We start from the raw sequence: 24,940 nt of genomic DNA on the forward strand, positions 1-24,940 counted from the left end.
GGTGATTTGTACAATTACATAGTTCTTATGGATCAGAAGAAAAAATTGGTCACATATTTTCAACAGCCAGGGTTGGTCTATTCACTATACTATGCTGCATCTCCTAAAACTACTTAAAAATAACAAAAAATCCACTCAACACAATAAGAATGTTTATCAAATATCTGAATATGTTCCTTAGATTGTACTACTACAAAATATAGTTTTATTATATATATCTTAAAAATTAAATATTCAAGTAAAATAACTTACCTCTGGACCAGTGTTTAATTTGGGGACTTGTTCCTGAAGATTACCTCCAAACTTGAGTCCTTTCTCAGGTGACACGGTTTTAGTAGTTTGCAAATATTGATTATAGACACTCTTGAAAGATGAATGTAATTTAGAACTGAGGTCAGACTTTTGAAGTAAAGGACCTGGTGCATGGTGAATTAAGGACCTGTCTTGCCACAGGACAGTTTGTTGATTAGAGGTGGTGGGTTCATTTGAAAGAAAAAGTGGCATTTTGTAAGATCTACTTCCCTCTTGCTCCTCTTCTTGATAAATTATAGTTGAACAATCTGGAATTTGAAAAGTAACATGTTCTCTCTTTCCAGTTGTCAGAATAATCTCTTTATGTTGTGATTCCTCCTCATCCTCATCCACCACTACTTCTTCCTCTGTCTCAAGCTTTTCCCCATCATCAAAATTCATCCTTAAACGCTCTGACACTGATTGGAGAAGGGACAGCACAGAAGCGGGTTGACTAGCACCATCTCTTGATTTTGCACTGGATCCACGGTGTCCTGGGGATACTTCACTAGACAAGATATCTTCCTGTGAGCTATCATCTTCATAAATAGGAGATAAGGCTAAAGGATAGACTTTGTATCTTTTTGCCTCTACTGATAAGAACATTTCAGAACTGTCACTATCAAACATTTCACTGGATTTACTCTCCTTTTCAAAATGATGAACAAGGTCAGTTCTACTTTCAGACCTTTCACAAACCAGAACATGTGGCAGATCGCTGGTAGACTTGCCAGGAAACCCCAGGGAATGGGCTCCCTCTTCTTCTGAGGATAAATATTGACACTCATCTTGAAGGGGTTCTTCATACAAAATGGTAAAAGTAGAGTTACTTTGCTCATCTTGTGGTATAAAAGCTAAATGTGATTGTTCATTTACAATGTCATAATTTAAACCTTTTTCATTCCTACACACTGCAGTCATATACAGATGTTTTTCTGTCCTTAGTTTGGAATCTTCAGGTAAAAAATCTGGTGTCATAAAGCCAATGTTTCCTTTACAATCTTCATTCAACCTAGGCAATTCATATCCCTCAAACTGAAATTTAGCTTTGTTGTCACATAGCACTATATTTTCCTTTGTTTCTATAGGTCTCATTTCAGTTTGTCCAAAATTCCTTTTAATATCTATATGGCATACTTTTTCTTCTTCAAACATTGAAGGTATTACTTTATTTTCCTCAATATTTCCTTCAGCTGTATTTTGGTTCATTTCTGCTATGTCTAAAATAGTGGGTTTTGCTAAGTCACTTTGTGAAATTTTCAATTGAATATCATCTCTGTGTGTTTTTTCCATTTTTAACTTGGAGGATATCACTGTAGTTTTTCTCCCATCCCCTTCAATATCCTTTTCAAATGCCTTTTCAATTTCTAACATGACAGGTGCCATTTCATCAGTGTTCCTTTTAAATGATTTTCCCATTTTGAAATTATCAGGGATACTTTCTAATTTTGTAAAATTTAATTCACTTCTTCCATATGATTTCCCCAATTCTAAAACTGAGGGCATCAGCTCATTTTCTCCTGCATTTAATTCAACATCCATTTTGAATGTTTTTTCCATTTCTAACACTGAGGGCATCAGTTCATTTTTTCCTGCATTTAATTCTGTATTTTTCTTGTTTACTTTTCCCATTTCTAGCATGGGTGGTGCCACCTCAATTTTTCCCATACCAAATTCAGCATCTTTTCTGCATACTTTTCCCATCTCTAACATAGCAATAGACAGTGATTTATTACTGTGTCCTGGTAGGCATTTTTCATTAATACATACAAGACTATCAGAAAAACTACTTTTGGATGTGCTGGGTAAATGGGTATATACTTCATCATTCATGAAAGGGGGCCATTTGAAATTTAAGACAAGTGTTTCAGTATCTTTCTTCTGAGTTTTGTGGCAACCTACATTATCTATTTGAACTAGTGCCTTTTGTGCTTTACTTTTGTCTTTGTTAAAGGTTAATGGCATACTTTTATCATCTAAATCTTTATGGGATATGTTCTCTGATAGTAAAACATCTGATTTTGGCAACTCCACACTATTCGACTGTTCCAATCCATTTCCAGAATATAAAGGTTTTTGGTAAGGCATCATTTCTCTTCCTTTAGTTGAATGTGTGTCATTATTTAAATTACTTTTTGCCAAAAGATTTTTTGATTCTTTATTTTCACTAACTTTAGTTACGCTTTGAAATTCTGGCTGCTCTGAAGCCAAGAATCCTTTAGCTATATAATGTGGTTTAACAATATCATTATTCAGAATCTTTGTGGCATTGGCCTTTTCAGTATTTCTGGCATGGTTCCTGGGCTTGGTTTTTCTATAATGACTATCTACCAGTTTTTGCTGTGCACCATGAATAACCTCACTGACCAATTCCCTTGCTTTGATTATTAATAAATTAGACATATCTATTTTATCAGTATCAATAAGGAGATTCCTCTCACCACTGATAGTTAAAACACAGGCTTTTTCTTCTCTTTTGTCTTCTGATACATCTTTAACAGTGCACTCATCCAAATGGTCTGGGGGCTGAATCAATGTTTTCTCTTTTTCTTCTGATGTTTTTTTACCAATGGCCTCTTCTTTCAAGGTAACTGCATTACATCCCTGGTAGTTAACCCCTATTTGTGTGGACTTTAGCTCTTGCCTGGCAGACTCCAAAATTAGATCAACCAACTTCTCAGCTGCTTTAACTAAATCACTGTTGGAGTCCAGAGGTCTATCATGTGCTCTTCTCCTTGTTCCTGTTCCTGTGTCCTTAGCTGATGCTTCAGAACCCTGTAGGCTAAAGCTGTTAACTGACACTGTAGCACTAGCAACTGTTTGAACATCAGCTTCCATGGCACTTTTCAGCACAGCAGCAGTGATATACTTAGGACCATCCTTTCCAGTATGAATGTTAGGTACATCTCTGTCATGTCTATGACATAAGGTCATTTCTGCCACTACGCAGTTAGCTTTTTCAAATTCCCAATGGCTGCTGTTGGAGGACATAACTAAGGAAGTATCTTCACATGAGAATTCTGTAGTAATTTTCAAAATCTCAAAATTATCTTTGGGTTTAGATGAATTCATAATCATGTTAGGTTCTTCAAGTTTACTGAAGGAAGATGAAACAGTATTAGAACTGTCACCTAATAAATTATTTTTTTCATAATGTCTCTGAAATGAGGCTGTTTCTTCTACTCTCAGTATAGAGGGAACCTCAAGAAAACTTTTGGCTTTTACTTCAGAAGTGATTTTTGCCATACTAATATCAGAATCCAGAATCTGTAAGGTGCCATAATCTTGGGTCTTAGGTAATATGCTACCCTTATCTTGGGATTTAGGTAAGATATCAGAGGACCTGAGCCCTATTCCAGATTTATCAGAAATTATTTTAGAGCCATCAATGTCTCTAAGTTTATGAAGACCAAGTGAGATTTTGTTCTCATCATATGTCACTAACCCTGTGGCTTTACTGTCATGGCCATGAAGCAAATCCTCTGCCACACCACTCTCAAGAACAATTGGGGCTTCACTTTGGGATCTGTGAGGAATTTGTATGGCCTTCAAATGTTTATCTGTAAACATACAGTTAGATGGAGAAACCTCAGCTTGGTAAATCTCTTCAGAATCAAAATCAGGAAGCAGCAGATGAATCTCCTTGAATGTTGTGGAATGAACAGTTTTGTCTTGTTCATGATCCACAGCAGAATTCAAATTCTTTAAAATCGGATCTTCCCATTTTCTGAAGATGCCTCCTTCAAAGTCAAAAGCAGGAGTTAAATCAGATGGATCAGTCTTTTTATTTTCAAGGATGGGACATGTTTTTTCACTGTTAACACCTGAAGAGCCAGGTAAGACTTTGGCCAGTGCAAGATTTTCAGATTCAAAGGGACACACTGAAATATGGTTTTTACTAACAATTTCAAATTTCAGTCCAGGTGTTATGCTATTTTGTATACAATCCATCTTTTCTGACTCATTAACAGATTTTATAGAAGGATAGTTATTTTGAATTATTAAAATGTCTTGAGACACTTTATTATCTGATGGACCAGAATCAAAGCTCTTGTTTTTTGTTACAAGATTATAATCAACGTCTTTCGAGAAAGATCCAACCATTTCATTTTTTGTATGTGATATGTTATTTGAGGATAAGAGGCCTATAGTTGAAGAAATTTCTTTTTCTTTTGTGTTTTCAACTTTCATGTTTGTTTCTGAGTCTTGAATAACTGACCTGTTTTCTTCATTCATATAATCTATTTCAGCTTGATGAAGAACAATGCTGCCAAAATTATAAGACAATGAGCAATTACTCGCTGGCAGTTCTAATTCTTCATGTAAAGCTGTTTTACTTGGACTTGACAAATCTTCATATTCATGTTTGACTGTTTCTGATTCTCTTTTAATCAAACCTATATTCATGTCAGAAAGAACTATTCTTGAGGTTTGAAAATGTTCATCTCTTTGCTCTGATGTTTTATCATTCTTCAAAAAATTGTTTTCTAAAGTGGTTTTTGGATTCACTATACTCTGAAAAACAGGATTTCTAGGGTTTTTGGTATCATTTCTGAATAACATTGATCCTATCATGTCATTGTCTATTCTGTACACTGGTACATAATTTAAAGGATGATTATAACAGGACTCAACTACAGAACTAGAGATAGATTGAGGAGATGATGATGGCGATGATGGTTTGCTTAATACAGATTCCTTAAAATGACTGTTATTTAAAATGGCATCTTTTAAAGGGCTTTTGAGCAGATCTATGTCATTCTTAACTGGTGGATCAGAACAGACAACAGCCTCAGAATCACTTCCAGTTCCAGTCTGAGTATTTGCACTAGAATCTGAAGTTTCATCTGCTCTTTGTACAGAACTCAAATTCTCTAATTTGGTTTGTTTCTTCAAAATTTTCAAAATCTGTTTGGGACCGCGGTAAGTTGAATATGTAATGGAAGATATCTCAGGTTCACATTCTATTTTTCTATAATGAGAAGTTTCAGAATATCAAGAAAGGTAATTAATACACTATATTAATATCAAATTGTGGTGAAAGTCTCATCTGCAATCATCACTCAAAACTTAAAAGTGAACATCTCTATAGCAACACAACAATAAGCATATATTAAATACCTATTATTAAACACATTATTGTTTTAGGTTCTGAAGGTACAAAGATAAAAATCAAAGTCCCTGTCCTCAAAGTCTGTTATCTCACTTAATTTTCATATTGGCAAACTAGTAAATCAAGTAATAATAGTTAGCATTTATATAGCATCTACTATTATATGCCAAGTATTGGGCTATTTAACAAATATCTCATTTGATCCTCTACACAATATATAACCTAGGACAAACAAATAATTTGCTCAGGATCACATACCTAGTGTCTGTGGACTGGATTTGATTGAACTCATGTCTTCCTAGCTCTAGGCCAAGTGTTCTATCCATGTACCACCTAAATGCTTAGTTTTATTCTTCTTACTTTAGAGATAGTATATACATGGATCACAAAGAATAACACAGCCAGTAAGAGACAAAGAAGAAAACTGAATTCTGGTCTGCTGACTGCTATCTTTAATTGGGTTTCAAAGTTTAGTTCCTAGCTTTCTCTGGTGAGCAGGCTTCCCTTCTAACTTCTATTAGAGGAGGAAGGGGTTCCCTATTGGCCTCCCTCAGGTTTGGGCTTAGTTGATGGTCTGCTGTAAGAGTGGGGCCCTATTGTTGGATTGCTATAGAAATAAGAGTCCTTGCTGGTAGGCCCCAGGGGTGAGGTCTAGCTGTTGGTTTAGAGTCCCTAGGTTGGGACCTTGCTATATTTGTATAGACTGCTCACTTGCCTAGGGGGGCTGCTGGTTTGCAGAAAGACAGGGCTTTACTGATAGATTGCCCCAGAACAGAAGCCCTACTGTGAGGCTGGCTGCTGTTGCAACTCACACCCTTCCCAGACTAGTGAGACAGATCTTTCATGTAGTGCTGGTGAGCTTTTCTGATCCTAGATCAATTATAAGGTTATTTTCTAGCTGCTTGGAGGGAAATGTGGAAGAGTTTCAGAGGGGTCCTTCCTTATTCTGCCTTCTTAGCCCTGGAAATCCCACAGTATTTTAAAGGACCAAATTTTGAGCAATTAATGCACTAATTAAATTTTTTCAGATCCATCCCAAAGAAATCTAAGGACAGTATTTCTGGAAGCAATCTAGGAGATAATCTATAGCTGAATTGCTACAAATCTCTCATTTCTATCTTTGGGCTGTTTTACTTTTTCTGAATTTGTGTGCACACATCCATATGTATTTTAAATAAAAAGAAATAATTCTTAAGGGGGTCTGGCTGTCTTCCATGCCTAGGAATATTCTTCTTCCCCTACTCCCAGTTACTGACCTCTGGTTTACTTTAAATGAGAACTAAAACCCCATTTTCTACAAGGTCTTCCTCAACCCCTCTTATTTCTAGTGCTTTCTCCCTTATAATTATTTCCTATTTATAATGTGTATAGCTTACTTTGTATAGAGGCAAATCATCTCTCCCATTAGACTGTAAGCTCCTTTAGGCCAGAGCATATATTTTGCCTTTTTTTGTAGCACAATACTTGGTACATACTAGGTGTTTAACAAATGTTTATAGACTGAATGAATAACAGAGTTGGGTCCCTTTTAGCACCCAATTTATAATATAAGAAAAGGAAAAAGAGTCACACAATATAGAAGCAGGACAGAATGAAATAACTGCCTCCTTTAAAATATGATTTAACTGAAGATCACAACAGGGAATGAATCATCTCAGTCTCCATCTATTAAAAATTTCAAAACAATAGCAAGTCATTTATATGTGCCTGGAACTGGAACACCTCCCCTGTTAAAAAGATAGTCAGTATTTATTAGAATTAGAGAGCACTTGGAAAAGTATCTTTTCCTATAAAATCAGCTTAATTGAAACATGGCAAACTTGGAAAAAGGTTCTTTTATTTTAGCTGTCTGTATGAAGAACTGATTCTTTGTATTAAAAATCTTGAAAAGTTTATTATTTCAGGGGCAGCTAAGTGGCACAATAGAGAGATATACAGGAATCAGAAGGATCTGAGTTCAAATGTTACCTTTGAAATTTGCCATTTACTAGCTGTATGACAAGACATTTCACTCCAAAAAAAGTTTTAAAAATAGTTTATTATTTTAAGGGGGTTTCTAGATGAGATTATGCTATTAAAAAGAGAAAGGGGGAAGGGTTGGACTAGAAGTCTACAAAACATTCTATTATAGTTAAAACAAATAAAAACAAAAATTCATGATCCAGATGACTCAATTGACCAAAGCCCAGATTTCAAATAATATTAATAATAATCCAATTTCTTCTCTTTCTTCAACATTTATCTTCTCATTCTTTTACCAAAATGACTTACTAACATTTTCAGGCCTTCATATCTTTTGTCTAAACCAGTGGTTCTCAAAGTATGGTCTAGAGATAATCCTGGGGATTTCTGAAACCCTTTTAGAGGGTCTAAAAATTCAAAAATAGTTTTTATTTCCAATATAGTAAATGTGTATAAATATAATCCAGATAAACAAAACCTCTTTGGAGAGATCCTCAATAATTTTTAATAGGATAAAGATACTGAAAACAAAAGGTTGAGAACCACTGGCCTAAACTATTGCTATAGTCTCTTAATTGCCTTTAGTCCCTACTCCCTCTAAATTATCTTAGCTGCTTTGGTCAGGAATATTATACAAGGAACAAATTAGCACAGTATATATCGATGGAGAGGAGAATAACTCAAAAGAATTACTTCTAAATTTCTCAGTCAGATAATACTGGTGGCTATCAAGAATGGGTTCTCAATCTACTTTTATAGCCTTACCTCTCCTTTTTCCCTTAAGAGAAACTTTGCTTCATTCAAATTAGTCTGTTCATCTCCAAAACAAACCAAGTACTCTTCTGTACATTCTTTTTCCTCAAAGCACCTTCTCTTCCATTTCAATTCTGTTCTTACTAGACAGCTCAGATAGCCCAGCTAATCCTCAATCACTAGTGTTCAAAATACCCTGTCTATTCCTACAAGCACTTATTAAGATATTAATCATCTGATACAACATACTATATCTTCTAAAACTTAAACCTGCTTAACCCCCAGTCACTCTACTCCAATTGGCTCCAATTGCTTTCAGTTTTGCTCTGGCCATATCCTTTGTAGTCTTGACAATACAGTGAACTAACTCCACTTTATAATTTTCTCTACCCTTAAATTTTTTGGACTGAGTATAATCCTTCAGGGCGAAAATGGACATTTAATGAAACGGAGGACTTTCAAGCATTTCTGATAAAAAGACCAGAGCTGAATAGAAAATCTGACTTTCAAATAAGACTCAAGAGAAACATAAAAAAGTAGACAGAAAAGAGAAGTCATAAGAGATTCAATAAGGTTAAATTATTTACATTCCTACATGGAAAAATGATATTTATAACTGCTCAGAACTTAATTAGGGAAGTTAGAAGGAGTATATATAAGAAGGCACAGGTGTGATTTGACTATGATGGAATGGTATCCAAAAAATCAAATGAAGGAGTAAAAAAGAGGGATGCACTGGGAGAAAGAGGAAGAGAAAGAAAAAAATATTTCATATCAAAAAGCCTTTAAAGTAAAGGGGAAGATGGGGAGGGAGGTGGTAAATAAGACTTGAACCTTATTCTCCTTAGAAATAGCTCAAAGAAGAAATAAAATGCAAACTCATTTGGATATAGAAATCTATCTTAATCTTCAGGGAAGTAGATAAAAGGGGCAATAATTGTGGAAAACAATTTTATAGCAAATTTCTATATAAGGGCCTCATTTTTCAAATTATATATATAGAATTGAATCAGATTTGTATTAAAGTTATTCCTCAATTGATAAAATGGTCAAATGATAAGAACAAGCAGTTTTCAGATGAAGAAATCAAAGCCAACTATAGTCATATGAAAAAATGCTCTAAATTACTGATTTAAAAATATAAATTTAAAAAATGGCAAAAAAGGAAAATGATAAATATTGGAGAAGATGTGGGAAAATTGGAAAACTAATGCATAGCTGGTAGAGTTATGAAATGATCCAATATTCTGGAGAACAATCTAGAACTATGCCCAAAGGGCAATGAAGCTGTGCACACCCTTTGAACTAGCAATGCCACTATTAGATCTGTATCCCAAAGAGATTTTTTAAAAAGAGGAAAAAGAAAAGGCTCTATATGTACAAAAATATTCATAGCAGCTCTCTTTGTAATGGAAAAGAACTGGAAATTGAGGGGTTGTCCATCATTTGAGGAATGGTTGAACAACTTGTAGTATGTGATTGTGATAGAATACTACTGTATATAAATGAAGAACGGGATGCTTTCAGAAAAAAAAAAAAAAAACTTCAAAGACTTACATGAACCAATGTAAAGGAAAGTAAGCAGAATCAGACACTGTACAATACTATTCTATACAATGATCAACTCTAAATGACTTATCTATTTTTAGCAATTACAATGACCAAAGATAATTCCAAATGATGTATGATGAAAAATGCTCTCCACCTTCAGAGAAAGAACTGATGGAATATGAATGCAAATCATAGCAACCTTTATTTTTACTTTATCTTGGGTTTTTTTTTTGGGGGGGGCAAATTTCTTTCACAACATAAGCAATATAGAAAAATATTTTGCATGATTACACATGTATAACCTATATCAAATTGCCTGCCTTCTCATTGAGGGGAGAGCAGAAAGAAGATGTAAGAATTTGAAACCTAAAATAAATTTTAATGAATGTTAAAAATTGTTTTTACTTGTAATTAGAAAAAAATTTAGAGAATCACCATCACAAAGATTTTTAAGTCTATGGAAGCTTATGAGATCTCCAAGTGAAGCAGTATACAGGTAAAAGAGAAGAAAACTTCAGGAGATAATCATGAGGAACACTTTCTCTGGAAAAAAAAACAGAACAAGATAATATCCACTAAGGCAGGGGTCCTCAAACTACGGCCCACAGGCCAGATATAGCCTGCTGAGGACATTTATGTGGCCTGCCAGGTTACGTTCGACCTAAACTCGCATTAGTAATGCATACTTCCAGCATTGAGCTGAGGTGGTGGAGACAGAATGTGAGGCAATACCGAGGTGAGGTGGATTCCCAGGTCGGGGTGTGTGGTGTGGGGAAGGGAGAGCGATGCAGAAGACAGAGAACTGATGGCCCGTGGCCTTGCACAGTAACAGCAGCCACCACAACAGACAGGTGTGAGGATGAACAGTGCATGCTGCGTATGTCACAGCCGCTGCAGGGGGAATTCACTGCAGTAGTGAAGGTTGGGAAGCAGGAGCGCAAAGAGCAGGAGATAGAGTGTGGGAAACGGAAGCATCACAGCACAGAGGCAGCTTGGAGGAAGTTGGGCATTGCAGTCTGTATGTCTCTGTGTGGGCAAAGTTATTGCTTGTATATTGGTATTTTACTAATAGCAATTTGGAATCCCTAGGAAATAATGATGTCAAGAAAAATTGACTCGGAGTGTAGGATATTCAAAGAACAGTGGACTTATGATTACTTTTTCATGCAGTACAAGGAAGGAGCTGCATGCCTGATATGCCAGAATATAGCATCTGTGTTCAAAGAATATAATTTGCGTGGACACTATGAAACTCAACGTAAAGATAAATATGATTGTTTGGTTGGAAAAGTGAAAAAAGATAAAATATTAAAACTGAAAAATACATTGACAACTCAGCAAAATACTTTTGTGAAGAAGCAGTTAAATATTTCATCACTGTAAGCAAGTTTTCAAGTTGCTAAGCTAATAGCACGCACTGGCAGACCATTTGTGGAGGGAGAATTTGTTAAAGAATGCCTTCTTTCTGTTGCCAAAGAGATATTTATTTAGTAAAGTGAGTCTTTCAGGACCTACAATTACACCAAGGATTGAAGAAATAGGAGACAATCTGCATCAGCATTTGCAAAACTCCATAAAAAAATTTCATATTTTTCCTTGGCACTCAATGAAAGCAATGATGTTCGTGATTCTGCACAACTTCTAATTTTTATTCATGGGACGAATGATTATTTTGAAGTCATAGAAGACCTTGCTGCACTGCAAAGTCATCAAAGGAACAACTACAGGAGAGGATATCTACGAAAAGGTTTGCCAAATTATTAATGGTTTGGAGCTGGACTGGGCTAAACTAGTCAACGTGACACAACTGATGGTGCTCTTAGCATGGTGGGATCTAAGAAAGGAGTAATTGCTTACATTAACCAAGAGATGGACAAACATAACCATTCTCATCCAATAGCCATACACTGCCTTATCCACCAACAAGTGCTGTGTAGTAAATCACTAAAGTGGGACTCTGTTATGAAAATTGTGGTATCTTGTGTTAACTTCATTAGAGCTAATGCACTAAATCACAGATAATTTCAGTCTGAGCTAAATGTTGAGTATGAAGATGTTCTATATCACACAGAAGTCCATTGGGTGAGTTGAGGGAGAGTTTTGAAACGTTTCTATAATTTACTTCCATAGATTACAACTTTTCTGCTTTCACAAAACAAAGTAGTACCAGAGTTCAATGATGCAGAATGGAAATGACACCTTGCCTTTCTGACAGATGTAACAGAGCTGCTCAGCAATTTCAATATGCAACTTCAAGGAAAGAGGAAGCTCACTGTGATATGCAATCACATGTCAAAGCATTTGAAAGTAAAATTAGGCCTCCTCATCACACAAGTGAAGGAGGAAAACTTCTGCCATCTCCTCACAACTCAAAATCTGTTAGCAGAAAAACCGCTGATTGCATTCCCAAATAAAACATGTGTGGATTCACTGGAAAAATTGCAAAAGGAGTTCCAATTTAGATTTAAAAAGCTTCATATCTATGAACAGGACATACAACTTTTCCATAACCCATTTTCTATTGACATTGAAAATGTGGATACAATTTATCAAATGGAACTGGCTGAACTGCAGAATTGTGACTCTCTGAAAGATGCATTAAAGTCAAGCAGCCTTCATAATTTCTATGCATCTTTCCCCTCTGAGACACATCCTCATCTCAGGAACCATGCACTCAAAATGGCAACCATCTTTGGCATCACTTATGTCTGTGAACAGACTTTTTCTAGAATGAAACATTTGAAATCTCCAACCAGATCAAGACTAACGGAGGCACAATTGCCTCACTTGTTATAACTAACAGTGACAAATATGGAACCAGACATTGACCGTCTCATTAGCCAAAAGCAGTCCCATAGATCCCATTGAAATGCTGGTAAGTTTGTTGATTTCACTTTACTTCATTTTAAATATTGTATTTGTTCCCGTTTTGTTTCTTCACTTCAAAATAAGATATCTGAGGGACAGTGAACTGGCCCCCATTTAAAAAGTTTGAGGACCCCTGCTCTAAGGCATTCTTAATAAATCAAGTTAAGCTGAATTTCAGTTGGAAAAATTTTAGTCTTATACCTCCTTCCTTACTTGTAAAATGAAAATACCAGAAAGTCAATTTCAAGTACTGTATTATTTTTCTTCTATAACTATAACGTAATTCCTCAGCAACAAGCTTCCTGACAATGTTTGCTTATTTTCAGCAGAATTCTATGCATTAGGAGTAAAAAAAATATTTGCAACAATAATAAACTCATTAAGTATTTGTTGTCTGCAGCATCCAAATTTCAACTAGGGATTTACCTTCCTTACACTGCAAGACGTAAGACAAACTCTGTTGTTCTTAGTTTATTCTGCCCAATATTTGGAAAGAAAAGCTCTCAAATAAGTTTTTAATTTACAAAAAGTTTTACATATTCTTTAAAATATCTAATTCTATATTTAAAGTATTCTCTCCTAGACTGGTTAGTGAAAGACATGAAGCAACACTTTTATATTTAACTCTTATAGAACTGGACAAAAGAAAAGAGAGAACAACAAAGAGTAAAGAGTAGCACCAGACCCTGGATGCAGAATTGTCTAGAATCACTGTGCCTTTATGACAGAAAGAAGAATTTGTTTGGCAACACATTTATCATAGCAGTTCTTCTCATATGCTAAGATATAAGCTTGAGGAAGGCAGGAGCCATTTTATTTTTGTTTCCACAACTTCACTTTATCCATAACAAGCTATAAATGTTACATTACTTTTCTTTGGTATGGCAAGTGGATTGGAACAATAATACTACAAAAATAAAGGAGTGATAAGGAGAAAGGTTACTTAAAACATCTGTCATGAAGACATGTAAAGACTTAAAAACTTAGAAACTAGACTTAAGATTTAGAATTCTAAAAGTTCTGACACAAATTCCTCACTACTGTTTCCAAACTTGTTTCAAATTATACTTCTAGGAATTCTATTTAAATGAGAAGCATCATTTCCTTTAAGCAACAGGTAACTTTGACAAAGAAGGGATGGGAGTGTTCTGGTCTGTATCTAGATAAGGGAAGTTTTCAGGTAGTTTACATTCAATAAGATAGTAGCAGATCATTCAAAAGTTAACAAATGATTTATTTACCTATCACTGAAGGATATTTAACAAGAGGCATTGAGGATTCTTCTAATTAATTCAACCAAACAAAACTCCCTGACATAAGTTTTATAGTTTTCCAACAACCAAGCTATCAGAGTGCTTAAGCTCGGGGCAGCATTTTTGTAGACATCAATGGTGTGGGCATTTAGTCCTCGACCTAAGCCAACCAAATTTTGAAATGGTCTTAATACCTTTCAAGGAAAAAAATCAACCTAACTTGCACTGAAACAAGCATTAAAATATTGCTCCAATTGCAAGAGTTTGAAGGAGGTTATGGGGAAAGAATTTCAATTCTCCAATTGCTTAATCCAACAAAAACTTCACTGCTGATTATTATCTGGTTAAAAAAGCCTTATGGAAATTTTAATGATTATTTCTCAATAAACAAAGTTTTGAAATTTAAGATAAAACTTTCCCATGCAAACTTTTAGGTTACTCTTAAAATGCCATTCTAATTACATTTTAACTATTCATATGCAAAAACAGGTAGTGGAACAAATTTTAAATTTATTTTTAAACATTGTATATATAGTATGTGATTATTCTTAATTACTTCTGGCCAAATATTTCATATAGTTCCATAATTTATACCTAGAGTTAAGATTCTTATTAAAGAGTTGTGTATAAATGGCAAAATGAAATCTTTGTTGAAATTTATATGAAATAAGTGAAGACTTTGTATTTCTTTGAGATTTCAAAATCATACCGCAAAACTATAATGAATTTTCTTCTACATCATCTGGATTTAAAACTAAACAATTATTTTTACTAATCTATGTAACTGCTGGCTACAAAATCTTATCCACTGTGACTGTCAAGTATTTTATTACCACTACATACTAATTGTTATTGCCCATTATTAAAGGAAAGAAATGTACTGAGATTCAGAAAAGAATCTTTGACAACTTTGACAAGTTGACAAGTAGGTTCCATGTAAAATCAAATCAATGCTCTGTCTGAATGAACCAAACAGAACAGGAAAATAATGATGAAAATACAAAGTAATCTATTTAAAAAACATGAAAATATTGACGTTAAGATGTTATTGGTCAAATTTAACTTAACACTCCATTTAGGAAAGTCAGTATTGTCTATGGTAAGAATGCTCATTAAAGCCTAACTTGTATAGAAGTCTGTTGGGTTTGAGTGCTTGTTTTTGTTCACTGAAACAACTGCTTTTTAATGCTATATTTGAAGAAAGCCACCATATTTTAAAGGGGTTGGGATTTTCTTTTTCAAATGATTAACTAAAAAAAGCTGTACAAGGAACGTGAGACATAACTATCATCCTCTAATTTTCACTTCACAAATACTATCTGTAGTAAATCCCTCCTTCTCTCTTCCTCCTCCCTCCTCTCTATCCTATAGTTTTAGTCAATCAGTGTAGAGGGCTGAAACTCTTGAGTCATTGCACTGAGGTGGGTTCAAGCACTTAGGGCTAATTACTGATTGGACAATACTCTATGGGCATATGCTTGGAAAATGGTCCTTCCCACTATCCTGTGCTGGCTCAAGGATTGGTGTATACAGAGGATTGTAGGAGGGATTAGGAGGTGGAATACAACGATCCAGAGTCACTCTTTGTGGTAGACAAGGGAAAAGGCAGTGGTGGAGATTCTGCTTCCATCCTGTTCAATCCTGCGTCTAAAGACCAAGAATAAAGACTAAGGACTTTTGCTTATCCTGACTCCAGCTGATTCTGGGGTGTCCTGGGTGCTAGCCCGGTCATCACAAATCAGTCCTCCTCCCCTCTAACTTACCCAAAGGTATTTCTTAAAGCAGCCATGGAAGGAAAAAAAAAAACTGTCTTTGATCTAAAGTGAAACTTTTATTTTACTAAAGTAAAAGAAAAGTCAGAACTTATATTTTCTTTTAATGAAAGGGTAGGAGACCAGCATGTCCTGGTTCAGGCTGCATCGGCAAAACCCCAGCCCCAGCCCAGCCTCTCATCAATAAAGTGGGAATGAGGAGTCCAGGGATCTTGGAATCAGCATCAGGACTGGCTGATTCTAGCCCTTTCAACCCAGATACACAAAGCACAACTTAGAAGGTCAGTAGTAAAGGTCTATGGAACTAAGGTGGGAAACCAACACACAATACTAGCACAGGTCACACCAGTGCAGCCCCAGACCCAGCAAAGCAGGTCTGCTGCTTTAGCACATTAGGTCTTATAGCAACAATGTAGTAAGGACACTCCTAACAGTTCCAGTTCAGAAAAGAGGACTTGTGGTCAGGTCCCCAGAAAGGTCTTTGAAAACGGCTTGGGACAGCGCACTCTCCACCCTAGAAACAAAGCTCTAGTTTAACAAAAAGTTAAAAGCCAAGTAACAGATAACAAAAAAGTTTCTGATCATAGAAAGTTTCTATGGTGACAATGAAGATCAAAACACACATTCAGAAGATGATAAAATCAAAGCTCCTACATCCAAAGCTTCCAAGAAAAATAAGAATTGGACCCAGACCATGGAAAAGCTCAAAAGGGATTTTGAAAATCAAATAAGAGAAGAAGAGGAAAAATTAGGAAAAGAATCAAGAGTGGTACAAAAGGAAACAGAAAAAGCTAATGAAGAAAAGAATGGATCAAAAAGAAAAACTGATCAATTGAGGAAGAAGGTACTAAAATAATTCCTTGAAAATTAGAACTGAGCAATGAAAGCTAATGACCTTAGAAGAAATCAAGAAATAAAGCAAAAATGGAAAAAATGAAAAAAAAGTGAAACATCTCATTGAAATAACAAGACTTGGAAAACAGATCCAGGAGAGAGAATTTTAAAATTATTGGTCTACCTGAAAGTCATGATCAAAAAGGATATCATCTTTCAAGAAAGTATCAAAGAAAAACTGTCCTGATACCTTAGAACCAGAGGATAAAATAAAAATTGAAAGAATTCATTGATTACCTTCTGAAAGAGATCCCAAAATAAAAACTCCAAGGAATATTATATGGCCCAATTCTGGAGCTCCCAGGTCAATGAGAAAATATTGCAATTATTCAGAAATAAACAATTCAAATATAGTGGAGCTACAGTTAGGATCACACAAGATTTAGCAGCTTATACATTAAATGTCTGGAGGTCTTGGAATGTGATATTCCAGAAAGCAATGGAGTTAGAATTGATTATAACCTATCCAGCAAAACTGAGTACAGTCATAAGCAGAAAAGGTGGATATTCAATGAAATAGAGGACTTTCAAACATTCATGATGAAAAGACCAGAGCTGAATGGAAGACCTGATTTTTAAATACAGGACTTAGGAAAAGCATAAGGAGATAATTAGGAAAGTGATATTATAAGGGACTTAACAAGGTTTATCTGTTTACAGTCCTGCATGGGAGGATGATACTTGTAACTCATTATTATAGGCAGTTTAGAGGAATATATATACAGAGATACAGAGCTGAACTGAATATAAAGGGATAATATTCTTTCTAAAATGATGAAATTAAGGGTTGAGAGAGATGTAACTAAGAGAAAGGGAAAAGAAGTGGAATAGTGTAAATTATTTGCCATAAAAAGAGGCAAAACATTCTTCAGTTGATAAATGGTCAAAGGATATGGACAATTTTTAGATGAAATTAAAACCCTTTCTAGTCATATGAAAAGATGTCCTAAATAATTAATGATCAGAGAAATGCAAATTAATACAACTCTGAGATACCCTACATACCTCTCAGATTGCCTAAGATGACAGGAAAAGTTAATAACAAATATTGGAGGGGATTAGGAAAACTGGGACACTAATACATTGTAGAATTGTGAATGGATCCAGCCATTCTGGAGAGCAACTTGGAACTATGCGGAAAAAGTTCTACTAGAGATCTTAAAGGAGGGAAAAAGACCTACATGAGCAAAAATGTTTGTGGCAGCCCTTTCTATAGTAGCAAGAACATGGAAACTAAGTGGATGCCCATCAGTTGGAGAATGGCTAAATAAGTGATGGTATATGAATGTTATGGAATATTATTATTCTATAAGAAACAATCAGCAGGATGATTTTAGACAGGCCTGGAGAGACTTACATGAACTGATGCTAAGTGAAATAAGCAGAACCAGGAGATCATTGTACATGGCAACAATGTATATTTTGATCAATTCTGATGGATGTGACTCTTTCCAACAATGAGATGTTTGAGGCCATTTCCAATGAACCTGTAATGAAAAGAGCTATCTACATTCAGAGAGAGGATTGTGGGAACGGAGTATAGATCACAACATAGCATTTTCATTCTTCTTGTTGTTTGCTTGTATTTTGTTTTCTTTCTCATTTTTTCCTTTTTGATATGATTTTTCTTGTGCAGCAAGATAATTGTATACATATATTGGATTTAACATTTATTTTAACATGTTTAACATATATTGGATTACTTGTCATCTAGGGGAAAGGGTAGAAGGAAGAAGGGGGAAATTTGGAATACAAGGTTTTGCAAGGGTCAATGTTGAAAAATTATCCATGCATATGTTTTGAAAATTAAAAAAAAATTTTAATAAAAAAGAGGCAAGAAAAAGTTTACAATGGAGGAGGAAGGGAGGGAAAAAGAAAGAGTGAATGAATTTTACTTTCATCAGAAATGGCTAGGGATAAATATAGTTAGCAATAGCAATTGTAGAAAAGAATTTTGAAGCAAGTTTCTCTTATTTCTCCAACAAAGAAAACTGAGTCAAATTTATAAAAAGAGTCATCCCTCAATTGATAAATGATTGAAAGATATGATCTATGCCCAAAAGGCTACAAACTTATGCATATCCTTTGACTAACAATACCACTACTAGTTATGAATATCAAAAGGGGTGTTTTTAAAAAAGAAAAGGAGCTACATGTACAAAAATATTTGTAGCAGCTCTTTTCTCAGGGCAAAAAACTCGAAACTGAGGGGATGCTAATCAATTGGACAATGGCTTAATAAATTGTGGTGTTTGATTGTGATAAAATTATTATTGTCCTATGGGAAATGATGAACAGGATGCTGTAAAAAAAATCTGGAAAGTCCTCTATGGATTCAAGCAAAGTGAAATGTACTGTATACAAAGTAATAGCAATGTTCTGGGATGACCAGTTGCAAATGACTTTACCATTTTCAAAAGTACAGTGATCCACAATTACTCTGAAGGACTTATGATAAAAAATCCTATCCGTACTATGATCAAAAAGTTATCAAACTGTGCATACCCTTTGATTCAGCAGTGTTACTTACTACTAGGCTTATATCCCAAAGATATTTTAAAGAAGGGAAAGGGACCTGTATGTGCAAGAATGTTTGTGGCCCTCTTCAACAATGAGATGGACAAAATCATTTCCAATAGAGCAGTAATGAACTGAACCAGTTATACCCAACAAAAGAACTCTGGGAGATGACTATGAACCACTACATAGAATTCCCAATCCCTCTATTTTTGTCCGTCTGCATTTTTAATTTCCTTCACAGGCAAATTGTACACTATTTCAGAGTCTGATTCTTTTCGTACAGCAAATTAACTGTTTGGACATGTATACACATATTGTATTTAACTTATACTTCAACATATTTAACATGTATTGGTCAATCTGCCATCTGGGGAAAGGGATGGGGGGAAGGAGGGGAAAAGTTGGAACAAAAGGTTTTGCAATTTTCAATGCTCAAAAAAAAATTACCCATATATCTTATAAATAAAAAGCTATAATAAAGAAAAAAATCCTATGCATAACCATAGAAGAAATTGATTGTGTCTGAATACAGGTTGAAAATAATCTCTTTCTCTCATTTTTCTTGAGGGTTTCTTTTTCTTTTTAATTAGTGTGAAAGATCTAGATTTTCTTTTATAACATGACTTTTTTGGAAATATTTTGCAGAACTTCATATGTGATTTCTTAATGGGGGCTGGAGGTGGGAATAAGGGAAAGAATCTGGAACTCAAGTTTTTAAAACAAATGTAAAAAAATTGTTTTAAATGTAACTGGGGAAAATATTAAATTTTTAAATTCTATCTTCTCTAGCTCTAAAACCAGAAATAATCTGTTCCCCTATCCCACAAAGAAAAACCCTGATGGCATGACTTAATCATTTGCTTCCCTAACTTTTTGAACAAACTTTTAAAAAATAAAACATTAAAAAGTTTTAGAAAAAATGAAGAGTATTATCAATACTCAAGGCCCGACCATACAAAGAGCCATTCAGGTAAAGATCAGACATCCCACCAAATCTATTCACTTTATTCTTTCACATATTTATCTTTTCCTGATGCTGTTGTCATCTCCTAAACCTGGAATACAGTAGTACTTTACAAAAGCTTTTTTCAAAATACCTTTCAGTAAAAGGACAAATTTTACTTCCTGAAAGTTAAATTCAATCCAAATTGTTAACATTAACATTTCTTTTATTTTTTACCTTTACAAAGTAAGAGATGTTATTCTCACAATGATGGGGAACCTTCACTATAAACATTTAGACACAAATTATTAGTAAAATTAGTAATATATATATATACATATATAATATATATTATATATGTACACATATAATATATATAATATATAGTACATATATAATATATATGTACCATATATTATATATATATATATATTTACAAGAAGAACAGACTTCACCCTCCCTCTCATTTTGCCTACTACCTTTACAATGCCACAGTCATTTCATGTCTCTGACTCTTCATTTTCTATTTATACAAAAGGAGAAAAATAATTCTTGTACTACCTCATTTGAAGGACTATCTGGAGGTAACACATGCAAAATCATAATGTAAATGAGTTATGGTGGTGTTATTGTTACTGCTTTCATTGCCAAAATACTTATTAGACACCATACAGGAAAAAAAAGATAAAAGAGTTTTCTTCCTATTTTAACCCAATGAGGACAGTTTTGAGAGGCTGGAGAAGATCCAAGAAATTACATGAAATCTTTAAAAATGAAAGAAGGAATCTAACTGTATCAAAGTAAGGAATGTGAAAAACTGAATAGGAAATAACTGTCCATAAGAACAGTAGATCACAACAAGAGGTGATAACTTCCAACTCATTAGGAGCTTCTGAATATGTCTCTAAAGGTGCTTTTTCATGACAGAAACTCCCTGCTAATAATAGGTTAACTTCCTAGCTCATTGGGTCCAAATTCTACCTGAACAAGAATGCCCTCTACAGAATAATGATAATATTACCTGCTGAGGTAGTAGCTCATTACACTTTTAGACATTTTCAACTGTTAATAATCTTATTCTTATACTGAGCTGAAATCTCCCTCTCCAAAATTATACCTGTGATATAAGGTGATGCTTTGTTATGTACTCTGGAGTACAGGAGTCAAAAGTCCCTTCCACAGCCCTTTAAATAACTAAAGACAACTACTATACTTCCATCTATTTCTGTAGTTCCTGTCACATAAACTTGTTCCTCCTCCTGATTTCAAATTTTTCAGTTGCTGGCCATTATCATTTACCCAGTGTTCCATGTCTGAATAAATGGTATTACTTTTTAGCCCTCCTTTTCCTCTACCCATCATATCTAATCAGTTATAAAATGCTGTCGATTTCTAGCTAACTTTCTAAAACATAAATAAGCTGCACAGAAAGTACCACCCTTGTCAATAAAGCCACAAGCTTAATCCTAATATCTATTCTGAATTAACTCCAAAATCTTTCTCCCCTTCTTTGTTACAACTACTATTATTAAAACATCCTCTTACCAAGTTTTGTTTCTATTTTGTTTCTGTCTCCTCCTTCAATTAATGGTAGCATGAATTATGGCAGCCAAAATCATTTTCCTTTTATATTGATTTAGTCATTTCATTACTCTGCTTAAAAATAAAGTTCCACCTTTTTTGCACAGCATGTAAAATTCTTTAAAATGTGGCAAAGCACACCTTTTTATCCCCATCTTTTAATATTGGTTCTACACTGTACTCTTAACTGTAGCTAAATTAAGATTTATCTCTGCCCACTAAACATTTCCTATACTTTCCCACTTCCATCACATTTTTTTTCATGCTTATATAAATATATACACTCTTTTAAAACCCTCCAAAACAACATCTCCATCCTTTTACCAAAACTGTCCTTTCCAAAGTTACTAATCACTGCCAAATCCAATGACCTATCAATGTTGAACCTCTTTATCTCTGACTTCTAGGCAACTTTTGATACTCAACCTTTTCTCCTTAATATTTTTTTCTCTTTAGACTTTTGGGACATTACTCACTCGTAGTACTCTTCCTACTTGATTGCTCTTCCTCAGTCTCAATCTCCTTTACTGGATCCTCCTCTAGATCACAACCTCCAACCTGTCCCTCATGATTCTAGTCTGGTCTCTCTTCCCTTTTTTCCTTCCTACTACTTTACTTGGTGATCTCAGGTGTATTTTTTTTTTTGACATACTGATGATGGATTCCCAGTAAACAAGACATTTCATCTTGGCCCTAGGTATTTCTCTGGCTGTCCTCCATGCCTAAAATGCTCTCCCACTCCTCATCATTTCCTACTCTTTCCAGGCTTCTTTTTAGTCCCAACTAAAATCCTATTTTCTAAAGGAAGCCTTTCCCCAATTCTTTAAGTCTAGTACAGATTTAAGTTCAAATCTGGCCTTGGACATTTATTAACTGGTATGATTCTAGGTAGGTCACTTTATATTGTTTGCTTCAGTTCCTCATCTGTAAAATGAGCTGGAGAAGGAAATGGCAAACTACTTGAGTATCTCTGCCAAGAAAACTTCAAAATGGGATTAAAGAGAGTTGGATATTACCGAAACAAATTTATAGTTCATTGTAAAGATAAATGAGTAATTGTAAATGAATACAACTGAGTATCCATCTGTAAAGCACTTAATACAGTTATCAGCATATAATACATGCTTAATAAATGCTTGTTCCCTTTCCAATTAAAAACGATTTTCTTTATGGAAATCCTATTCAGTCTTTCAGCTTATGTTGTACCCCAAGTTTAAAACAGAATTTTCCTACTCCATCTCCATCAATTAAAGGTCCTCCCTTCTTTTCCAGGTCAATTCAGAAACCACTTTTTTTCATGAAATCTTTCCTGCTTTCTCTTTCCTCTATCCCCAACCAGGTGGAAGAAGCCATCTTTTTCTTCCAATTTCTCACACACTGCTTCCTTCCCTCACCACTGTGTACATGTTTTCTTTCTCTTTCTTTTCCTCTTGCCCCTTTAAGTTCTTTGTGGTTAGGCAATATGTAAATTTTCATCACTTTATCTCAGCATCTAGAACACTGCTTTGCTGAACTAACTAAAATGTTTAAAAATGAGCTATTAGTATTATTATTAATGGCTATAGTCATTATTAGCTGTTATAGTTAGCTATATCTAATTAGCTATTATAGAACTTTGTCACTAGGTAAGAATCTAGTTGACAAAGTTGAGGAAAAAAGCTAGTATCAAATTTAATAAAATATTTTCATCTATTTCAAAAGGACAAAAGGTTGGATCCATTAACAGTAAACGAAATTTCTTGCAATTCACTGATTATTTTCTTTAATAGAGACATAATTAGTGAAATAAATCAAAATTTTATTGTTTTTGAAAAACACATATCTAGGATACAATCCCTATCCACCTATGTGAAGACAGACAAAATAGCAAAAATTTCCAAAATTAGGAAATCTAAAATTTAGTTTATTCTAACTGCAATTACAGTATTGAACATGCATTAGGACTATCCCAAAGAATATTCATAAAAGGATTTATCAGACGTGCCTATACAGTACAGAAGCATGGAATGTAAAGAGCTGGGAGGTATCTTGAAATATTAAGTCCATCCGATCTCATTTTCCAGATAATGAAGCTAAAATCCTGAAAACCAAAATACATTGGCCATTGATAAAATAACTAAATCAGAGACAAGAAGTTGAGTTTAGGTCTCCTACCTAATCATTAGCTCTTCTTTCATTCTCCCTTGTTGTTTATCTTCAGTTATACACATTCATGAAACAAAGTAATATTCTTACCTACCTAGTGACCCCTTTTACATTTGAACAAACTACTCATTCTTGGTTGAATACTTTTTGGAACTTACTTGAGCAATTCACTGTTTTCTTGTTCACTATCTTGTAATATAGTATCTGACAGATCAACTGAAGTTGGCAGGTCCTTTTCCTCAATTGTTGAGCTTGGTTCTTCTATAGGAGAACTGCCACATTTATCACTTTCCTTTTTAAACTCTTTTTCATGAAGAACAATGAGATTTTGTGAATCCTTTTCAGTTTTGTCACATTCACTTTTGAGGCTCGGTTGCTGTGGGGATTTTGCTGAGATATTAAATAAGTTGCCAAGAAACTGGAGAAAGCTTTCTTTTGACTGCTTATCATTGTCTACAGTTTTAGCAACTGAAGGTAAACTGGAAAAGCTGTCTGGCTTTTTTGAGTCTTCTTCTGGTGAAAGATTAGATGATTTCTCAGAATGCTTCCTACTGTCCTCACTTTGGGAAATCTTTAAAAACAAAACAAAACAAAAGGATGGTAAATAAAAATCAATTTAAACACACACCCATGTGTGTGCATATACGTTATGTTTATATTTATATAGAGCTTATTAACATTAAGTGCAGGAATACTGAAAGCAATCAAATTAGTATTATGAATTAAACTAGGAATAAATATAACAAAAATAAATACAGTTGATTTAAGATTCATAATTGGGGGAAAGTAAAACTTCAACAAGTCCCAAAGAAATACATAAAATATCTAAACAATGATTATAATGAAAATTTAAAAAAATAGCAACTTAATTTCAGTCAATGATGGCACCCTTCACTCCATTTTGGTTATTTATATTTCCACTGCACCCTTTCCTATATCTTTTCCTAACCCCAACTAGCAATTAAAATTCTGCAGAAAAAGTTGTATTCCATGACTAGAGGCAGTTCAGATTGTTTTCCCACCTCTGTTCAATGCTGAGCTTAAGTTACAATAAAACAAGTTACCTTTCATATGTATCATTATGATTCACAGTAAAGAAAGCTAAACTAGACAATCGTGGGTAACATTATTATATTATTCTTTGAATGAAAAGTTAAAACAATGAGGAAAAAGTTCCCAAAATATTGCACAAGAGTTAAATGATTTCAAGACACTTCTAGCCCATACAAACCAAATTTCTAGGCAAATATTCTTCAAAAAATTTTGCTGGTTTTGATCTGAATTAAAAGTTTCA

At 34.4% G+C, this 24,940-nt stretch overlaps 1 protein-coding gene across 4 annotated transcripts in view; it reads right to left on the bottom strand.

The window, feature by feature from the left end:
* CRYBG3 (crystallin beta-gamma domain containing 3) overlaps positions 1-24,940 on the bottom strand; it is a 124,133-nt gene that overhangs the window by 62,460 nt on the left and 36,733 nt on the right. For all 4 annotated transcript variants that reach the window (XM_031958881.1, XM_031958879.1, XM_031958882.1 and 1 more), the window contains exons 3-4: positions 23,805-24,217; positions 253-5,263 (exon numbers count right to left, since the gene is read on the bottom strand). In XM_031958881.1, the coding sequence (XP_031814741.1) occupies positions 253-5,263; positions 23,805-24,217 (5,424 nt within the window). The remainder of the gene's footprint in view (positions 1-252; positions 5,264-23,804; positions 24,218-24,940) is intronic.

This window comes from Sarcophilus harrisii, chromosome 3 (assembly GCF_902635505.1).
Source record: "Sarcophilus harrisii chromosome 3, mSarHar1.11, whole genome shotgun sequence".
NCBI lineage: Eukaryota > Metazoa > Chordata > Mammalia > Dasyuromorphia > Dasyuridae > Sarcophilus > Sarcophilus harrisii.